The sequence below is a fragment of the Helobdella robusta genome (genome assembly GCF_000326865.2).
Source record: "Helobdella robusta unplaced genomic scaffold HELROscaffold_33, whole genome shotgun sequence".
In the NCBI taxonomy this organism is placed as follows: Eukaryota; Metazoa; Annelida; class Clitellata; order Rhynchobdellida; family Glossiphoniidae; genus Helobdella; species Helobdella robusta.
In genome coordinates this window covers 356,670-365,635 of record NW_008704623.1, presented here as the reverse complement: position 1 = coordinate 365,635, position 8,966 = coordinate 356,670, and the positions used below count along the sequence as shown (strand labels likewise).

General features: G+C 31.1%; 2 protein-coding genes across 2 annotated transcripts; both read right to left on the bottom strand.

Annotated features, from left to right (window-relative positions):
• Positions 1-1,899: 1,899 nt before the first annotated feature.
• On the bottom strand, positions 1,900-2,076 carry HELRODRAFT_82696 (hypothetical protein; the record flags this gene model as incomplete). The annotated part of the gene is made up of 1 exon (XM_009022705.1): positions 1,900-2,076. One exon carries the CDS (start codon positions 2,074-2,076, stop codon positions 1,900-1,902), a length of 177 nt encoding a protein of 58 aa, XP_009020953.1.
• A 3,566-nt stretch (positions 2,077-5,642) lies between these two features.
• Positions 5,643-6,740, bottom strand: HELRODRAFT_82466 (hypothetical protein; the record flags this gene model as incomplete). The annotated part of the gene is made up of 3 exons (XM_009022704.1): positions 5,643-5,776; positions 5,873-6,144; positions 6,496-6,740. Coding segments are annotated over 3 exons (651 nt in total), but the record flags the coding sequence as incomplete, so codon positions are not given.
• Between the last annotated feature and the right edge of the window lie 2,226 nt (positions 6,741-8,966).

The following is an 8,966-nucleotide window of genomic DNA, read 5'->3' as shown; positions in this document are numbered from 1 at the left end:
TCTGCCTCTTTGATTGCATTCAACAGCAGAAGTTTGTTTGCTTGTAATGGTGCTAGCATGGCTGGCCTATAGGAACGATTAATTGATTGATTGATTGAGTGATTGATTGATTGATTAATTGATTGACTAATGATTGATTGATTGAATGAAAGAATTAATAAAATACTGATTGGATGAATGGAAAGTGTAATAAATGAAATGTAATCAGAAAAATAAGAGACAATCAAATCAATCAACTGATCTATCATCTGACCACTCTATCTTTCAATCAATCTAACTTTCAATCAATCAACCAATAAATCTGTCTGTCTGTCAACCAATCAAACTTTATTGTCAGTCAGTCACAGTCATTCAGTCAGTCAACCAATCAACCTACTCAGCTGAGAACCTATCAAACAATCAATTAATTAATCAGTCAATCAATTAACCAATTAGCCAATCAATCAATTAATCAGTCAATCAATCAATCATTCATCCAGTCAATCGGCTTAGACATTCCACAAACCGTCTGGTAACATTAGCAACAACACTGAACATATTTGGACGTTTGGAATGATGGTGATGATCATCATCGTCGTCGTCGTCGTCATCATCATCATAGCGTCGTTGATTAGTTGCACCAATAACTGACAACAACTTGATTTGTTTGAAGTGTTGATGTTGTTGCAGTTGTGGTCGTGCTACCTGTTGCTGTGGTTGCGCAACGTGTTGCTGTGGTAGCGCAACGTGTTGCTGTGGTTGCGCAACGTGTTGCTGGGGTTGTTTTCTATGTTCTGGTAGATGTGTGCGCTTACCAAGATGATTACTGGACGATGATGTTGTTGTTGTCGTTGCTGTTGTTTTTGTTGTCGTTGTTGTTGTTTTTGTTGTTGCTGCTGTTGAAGGTGACGTCAAACGTTTGGTAGATTTGCTAGATGTCGTCGTCGGCAAAGTCGTTGTTGTCGGTTGCAAAGTTGTTGTTGTTGTTGTCTTTCTGCTTGCAACATCTCTGACGTCATCATCGATATCATCAGCTGTGAGTTGTTGATATCAACATCTTTATCATCATCATCAACAACAGCATCCTTAGCATCTATCATCATCATTCATTATCATCATCATCATCAGCAGCATTTAGCATCATCATCATCATATAATATCATTACCATCACAATAACCAACCACCACTGCAATCTTAAAAATAATTTCAACCATTAAAAAAAACACTAACAACAAATAAAATCAATATAATAGGACTAACAAAAATAAAAAATAATAATAATAAAATAATAATAATAATGATCCTAACTGGATTCTGCATGTAGTGTGACCTCCTCCTCGACGACATACTTACCCTGCTTCTTATTGGTCGATATCTTAGTCTTATCAGCCAATTGGGTGTCTGCATGCAAAATGGGGCAAATTAAATATTGCAGTAAGAATAATTATAATAATAAAAATAATAATGATGATAGTGATGATAATTATTAAATTATAATGATGATGATGATGATGATGACAACCTGAGCGAATTTTCAAGGTTTCATCAATTTCTTTTAATTCTAAAAGAAAAAAAATATTTTTGTTACTATTTTTATGTAATTTAAACATTAAATTAAAAAATTTCATATAAAAGAATCAAAAAAAATAAATAATAATAATAATAATAATATATAAATAAATAAAATAATTATGTTGAGAGAAGTTTACTTTTAAATGTATAAAAACTTACCCGTAGTTATGGATTGGATTTTGTTAAGTAAACCATGCAACCTAATTGAAATTTCAATTGAAATATTTCATTTTAAAATTAACTTAAAGATGTAACAAAATATTCATTTTATATATGTAGAAAAAAATATTAATATAAAAAACATTTTAATTGTGATAATTATTAATTACAAATATAATAGAAATTTTTTAAAAATACTTAACAAGGTAAATAAAAACAAAACATGAGAACTTTAAAAAAATTAATAAACCTAAATGAAAACGACTAACTAACCAGGTGGTGAACTTGGTCGTGTTAGGCCCCAGAAAAAGATTTAAATCATCATCCATCTGTTTCTGCGTCTTTTTATTGGCCACCATAACCATCACGTAGTCGGGTAGTTCTTCATCTGGTTGTTAGGGGGAATTGGGGAATACCAATGACAGAACACATTTTGAAAATTTACAAAGTGGATTTACCATATAAAATTATAGATCAAAATAATGCTTGATGTAATTTGTTGTTAAAATATATTATATGTTAATATATTTACTTATAGCTTTTTATATATAAAGTTTACATTAGGTGTACAATTTTAATTTTCAATTACAATTAGTAAATAAGTATGTATTATGTATGACATGAATAAAGTAACAGTTGTAAAAAATTAATTTAAAAATGTATTGTAAATCTAAGTTTTTCAAACTGTCATAATTTCAGTATAAATTTTAATCTAAAATAAAAAATGCACAATGATCAGGTCACCTAATTTCACTAACTTAAATAAAATTATTAAAATAGATTAAAATTAAAAAAAATAACCACTAACCCACGTAAGCTCCAAAATCTAGCAATTTTGCTTTGATTGCCGCCTATCGGAAAAAATTAAATTAAAAATTTTGAAATAATAATTTTTTAATGCAAAAATGTGATAAATTGAAGTATATTAACTCTAATTTTGAGGCCAATATCCTGTCCTAACTCCATTTTTTTATGGTTTCAATATCTCGGATTATACGTACATAAAACTTTTCGAGAAAAACAATTGACTTATTATCGTTAGCATAGATAGGAAAATATTATATTAATTAAACTGAATTTTATATTTAATAATTATCAATACTAAATATTTAGAATATACTCAATATATCTATACATATACATACATATATATATATATATATATATATATATATATATATATATATATATATATATATATATATATATATATACATGATTAATACTAACGCTTAGAATACCATGTACTTAAAAAGCAAGTTTTTTACTTATATTCAGCATAAATTTAAATGGTATTTTCATTTTAATTAAAGAAAATTCTCCTTAATTGCTTCGACCGAACAACATTTAAATCTACAAATCAGTGATTGCTTGTTTTTAATTGTGCTACTTTATGTCAATTCGTATCAAATTACTAATTTTCACACGAATAAATCTCTATTCTAAATAAATTAAATGCATAGCGCAGTTATATTTCCTTCGCAAACTTTTTTCAAAGTTAGCAAACAGTCGCTAGAGTTTTCTAACAAATCTATTTTTCTCATTTGTATGTATATGAGTCATTTGATATAAAAGGTAAATTTGCAAATTTAATTTAAAAATAAATTATTTTTAATTTTAGAATTTAAATAAAATTAAAACACTTAAAAAACATACAACAAAAAACACCTCAAACAAACAACGGCATTTCATACATAACAACAAACCCAACCGTAGGAGGCCAAACTTACCTGGCACAGAAGATACCGTGATCAGCAAGGCGGTTCTTCCAGGGGGAGGCCCACCATTGCACCTCGGATGGGCTGAAGCCTGCGATTACCCCAAATGTGGGTAAGTCGGGTGCATAATTTTTGTTAGTGGGGAGTTGCGTTCGCGCTTTTCCCTGATGATTCTTTCAATAAAATTTTAAAGTTTGGATTTATGTTCTTTGGGGATTTGTCAGTTTATCTAATTTTCTTTTATTTATTTTATTATTATTTATTTAATTTTATTTTTCACGTCTAAACATTCTTCTTTCTCCGTATTTTTATTTATTTATTCACTTATTCGATTAATTTTGTACTACTGCCTTGCATGCCGTGCCTCTGTCAGATCCTCAATTTTTAAAGAATAAAAAAATAATTTTTTGTTCGTTGAAGATTTGTGTTCGTTGGTGATTTGTGTTCGTTTGAGAAGATTTGTGTTCGTTCTTTTTTCTTTGTTACCGGACTGTTCTATCGATCTAGTCTGGACTTTCGCTAGAGATCATCTTTTTTCCACTGACATATTTCAAGTCGTAGTTATTTATTTGTTGTACAATTGTTCCGGATAGCCACTGTTGTTGTATACGGACCCTGTCCAAATATTGTTCATTGGAGACTTAAGGCTGTCATACGCCTCGCTCGCCTACACCAAACGTGTATGTATGTCGTGTCGTGTCGTGTGGTCGTTGAGATATTGCGACAGAAAGGTTTCATTGTGACGCAACTTATTGAGTAAGTAAGCAAGTATTATTTTAAGCCAGCCCAGCCGTTGTCAGAGCAACAGTTTATAAATAGGAGAAGGCCGTTCATTTGATTTGACAATCGATATTCAATTGAAGAATTTATGTAGAATAGATGGTGTCGCATGAAATATTTTATCGGAAGTTACTTGAAATTGTAGCAATGATCGTCTTATTCTCTTTCATAAAAACGCTTTAGTTATTAATCTCAAAAATTTAAACGTTAAAAAATGTCACTATTTTAAAAATTGTTCACTTATTTTTGAATCAGGAAAAGATTAGAGTAGGGCTTCTTTGTTCAGTTTTGTGAACGCCATCTAGCAAATGAAATTCATCAAAATGTTGTGGCTTAAGAACCATCTATTGATTCTTCTTCCTACAAGGTTCGCATTGCATAGCGTTTGCTTATGAAGATGCATCTTTGGCAAAATTTATCGAGAAAGCTTTTTAAACTGCAGATAGCATTGTTAAACTGTTTACTTTGCTTTAAATTTCACAAAACCTATCATTACTTTGTTAATAATACGGTACATTTAATTAACTCTCCATTGAGTAAATGATCATCTTTTCTTTTTATCAACTCAACAACTTTCACAAAAACAACACTTTTCTAATAATAAATGCATAACAATACAAATATTTCAATAAAAAAATGTTCAGTATCCATTGCAATTTAGCGCAATAGTTTTAACTAATACAAACAAATAGACGATGAAATTTTCGTTAAATGTCATCCCATTTATACTTCCCCCAAGAAATGGTTGGCCTCGTTATTGAACTGACCTGCTTTCTGTCTTCGTTCTTAGCGCAGTAGTGTAGGTATTCATGATTCTTTGTGTAGACTATTAAACTCGTCTCACACTCTGACGTCACAAAATTATTACCATTATTATTATTAATCGTATTATAATTTTTTAAATTGTTAATTATCTCATTATTTTGATTTTTTTGCTTTGAAACGAAATAGGCGATGAGAGTGGTCAGTGAGAGGAAGACCGCGGTGCACAGTACAACAAAAATAATTAACGTGTTGTACCGATTCGACGAATATTCGTTCGCTATTTGCCGGTTTTCTACTTGGAGTGTGATCTGAAATGAAGCATATGTACGAGTTGAGGTATAGTTTCTGTAAAGTGTTATTCTATCAGATGTAGTAGAAACGAAATATTTCGGTTCGACATTGAAATATAACATTTGGGTTGAATATGAAAACTTTTCTATTTTTGAGTTTCCATTTTTGTGTTCGATTGCATAGTTGCGGGCAGTACTACTCGACAACTGATTATCACCAACTAATTCGAAATCATTTCTTATCAGCGATGCTACCTTCTTACCGATTAATTTAACTGGTTTAGAGCATTTGTTGCTCTTTTTGTTAGAATTGGAAAACTGGCCTTTGTTCGTTAGCAACCAATCTTGAAACATTAACAGAGAGCTGTTGCAGATCCAGCTGTCACTTGTTAGTTGGACACTTTTTATTCTCTCAAGACTTCGAACCGATTGCCCGGATATCGTTTCCAGGTTTGAGTCGGTCATTATCAACTTTTCGAGGTTCAACCTTTTTTCATGAAGCAAAACATGGTCTAAGAATGATCTTATCATATTAGGATTTCTTTCCAAATCCAAAATTTTTAATTTTTCTAAGTTTCTAAAAATAAATTCCGAATTAGAATAATCACCAATGAAACTGTTTGCTAAATTTAAAGTACCTAACGATGGCAAATCTACAAAAGCATTGTTTTCTATTGCGTAAATGTCATTATTAGACATGTAAAGTGATTTCAAATTATGGAGACCCCTGAAACTACCCTCACGAATTATTTTTAGTTTGTTAAAATTCAATTCCAAAGTTTCTAACTTGCTTAGTTTGTCAAAAATGAACTGCGGAATGTCTGAGATTAAATTTCCAGATAACGATAGAGCAGTTAGATACGAACAACAGTTAAGGTTGCTTAGATGTGTAATTTGGTTGGATTCAAGAAAAAGTTTTTGCAGTTTTAAAGGCAGATTTTTTGGAATTTCTATTAGCTTGTTGTTGTTAAACCATAACTGTTGAAGATTCGGGTATTGCTCAAAAAAGAAAAAATCGGTAGTGTTAACCAAATTATTATCTAAAACCAGAACCGTTAAATCAAATGTAGTATCTAAATTTGGCACATCACTTTCCGTAAATTCATCCAAAACTTTCGCTTTTAACATTCTAATAAAGTTATTTTTTATTTGCAAATACTTTAAAGATTTTGCGAGTCTGACTGGGTAATGCTTTATCAAACAATCTGACAGATCCAAGAAAGAAAAATACCTGGAGGTTGTGCTAACACCGTCAAATATCTCTATAGGATTGTCACTCAAAATTAAGTAACTCAATTTCTTCAAACCCTCAAAAGATTTCATATGAACAAAACTGATGTTGTTTGCGTTTAAATTAATGTAACGTAAATTATCCAAAGCACGAAACGAATGCTGGCTTATAGATGTTATAAGATTGTTAGTTAAGTAAAGTTTAGCCAAGTTTGGTAGATACGAATTAAAAGATATGTCCTCAAACTGATGGCTTTTTGATAAAAATTTCAAACTTTTCAAATTATTGTAACTGAGATTTAGAATATTTAAAGTCGTGAAATCATCAAAAAATCCGGCTTCTATAGTTTCAATTCGACAATGTGTAACTTTTAGTTTGTTGATGTCTTGCCTGCTGGCAATTAAATAACTCACGGTTAACTTGCTGATGTTGGTGTCATATATGTGATAGTCAAAATTTTGGGATTGAAGATTTCGAGATGAACACGTATCATCCTCTAAGGATGGTGATTTTTCAGTCGTGTTTCTACAATTGATGATGATTGTATTGTTGAAAACACCGTCATTATCGTCGTTGTGCTTGTTGTGGTTTTTGTGGTTGTGGTTGTTGTGGCTGCTTTTGCCGTTGTGGCTGCCAATATTTCTGTAGCTTCTGACAGATTTTTTAAGAAGTTTGCCCTGTTTAACGCTGTTGCTGTTGTTGATGTTTTTGCTATATTCAGTATTTGAGTTTTTTAGTTGTTTTTCTGTTTGTAATTGTTGTTTATATTTTCAGATTTTATGAAATTGTTGTTGTTGGTATTGTTATTATTATTGTTGTTGTTGTTATTGTTGTTGTTGTTATCGTTGTTGTTGTTGTTGTGATCATTGTAGCTGTCTAAATTTGTGAGAGTTAATTCATCATCTCCATCATCATTCAGCCTCTTTTTGATGGGGTTCACGTTCGTCGTTATCATGAGTGAGGAGCAGTGACATTTTAATGATGACGACGACGATGATGAGGACGGCAAAGATGGTGGTAAAGATGAAGAAGAAAAAAATGATGATGAGGATGATGATAAAAAAGACAATGGTGACGATGTATCCGAGACTGATGATGATTGTGATGATGATTGTGATGATGATGGTGGTGTTGGTGGTGGCGATTCTGAAAATGATGATGATGATCCTGACACCGTTACGACCTTTTTAGATTGTTCAGAGGACGATAGGAGTGATGATGATGATGACGACGATGATGACGACGATGATGATGAGTAGAGTGATGATGATGAGGAAGATGCCTTTGATATTGATGATGATACTGACGAGATAAGAGCCAACAAATTAATTGCCAAAACTGGAATACAACCTAGCATACTCTTGTTTTTCATATTTTTGTGTGTTTTATTTATTCTTTCATTGAATTAGGAAAATATTACCCTGCTATTAAGATTACTCTGCTATTAAACAATCTTTTTGTTAAAATGTCTTATAATTATTTTATTTAAATTCATCAATCCACTATAGAATTTGTTTATTTATATAATAATATTAATGAAGAAAATTAATCCAAAATAATTTCATCAAAATGTTATTGTGTTTGTGTTTTACAGAACAATACAATCATCATCAAGTGTATAAATAATCCAGCATAGTTCAAAATCACAACGATTATAACTAGATCAGTTCCCCCCTTCAAGTTTAAAATACATCCATTTAAACTAGATATAAAAACAAAAGCTAAGCAACCATTGTGCTGTAAGAATCAGCACAAAACAAACATACAGAGATGCGAACGTCGCGCTATATAAATTATTGTACCAAAAGCGGAAGTTACGTCATAGTACATAGATAGATATAATCGGACAGACGTATGTGTGTGCCCATTCAAAGGTCCTTTAAATATTTATTTATTTATCTATGCGGACTGAAATCAATTCACTTATAATGTGTATTTATGTATATTTAGGTATCATTGTATTGTGTTGTGTTGTATTGTATTTATGTTGTATTGTATTGTATTTGTGTTGTATTGTATTGTATTTGTGTTGTATTGTATTGTATGTATGTGTGTTTTGTTGTATTGTATGTTGTATTTTATTTGTCTTATATTGTATTGTATGTATGTGTGTGCGTGTTGTATCAGTTTGTATTGGTTGTATGCTTTATGATTTCAGGCGTGTGTAAGTATGTGGTCGTGTATAAGTGGATTATCTTTCGTCTATTTTCTCTTTCTTTCTCTCTCTCTCTCTCTCTCTCTCTCTCTTTATCTTTATCTCTCTAGCTTTCTCATTTTTTCCGCGTGTTTGTCTTTCTATCTGTCTGTGCCTCTCTCTCTCTCTCTCTCTCTCTCTCTCTCTCTCTTCTTTCTTTCTCTTTTTATTTTTTCTTTCCTTTCTCTTTCTTTGTCTTTCTTTCTTTCTTTCTTTCTTTCTTTCTTTCTTTCTATCTTTCTTTCTTTCTATCTATCTATCTTTCTTTCTTTCTTTC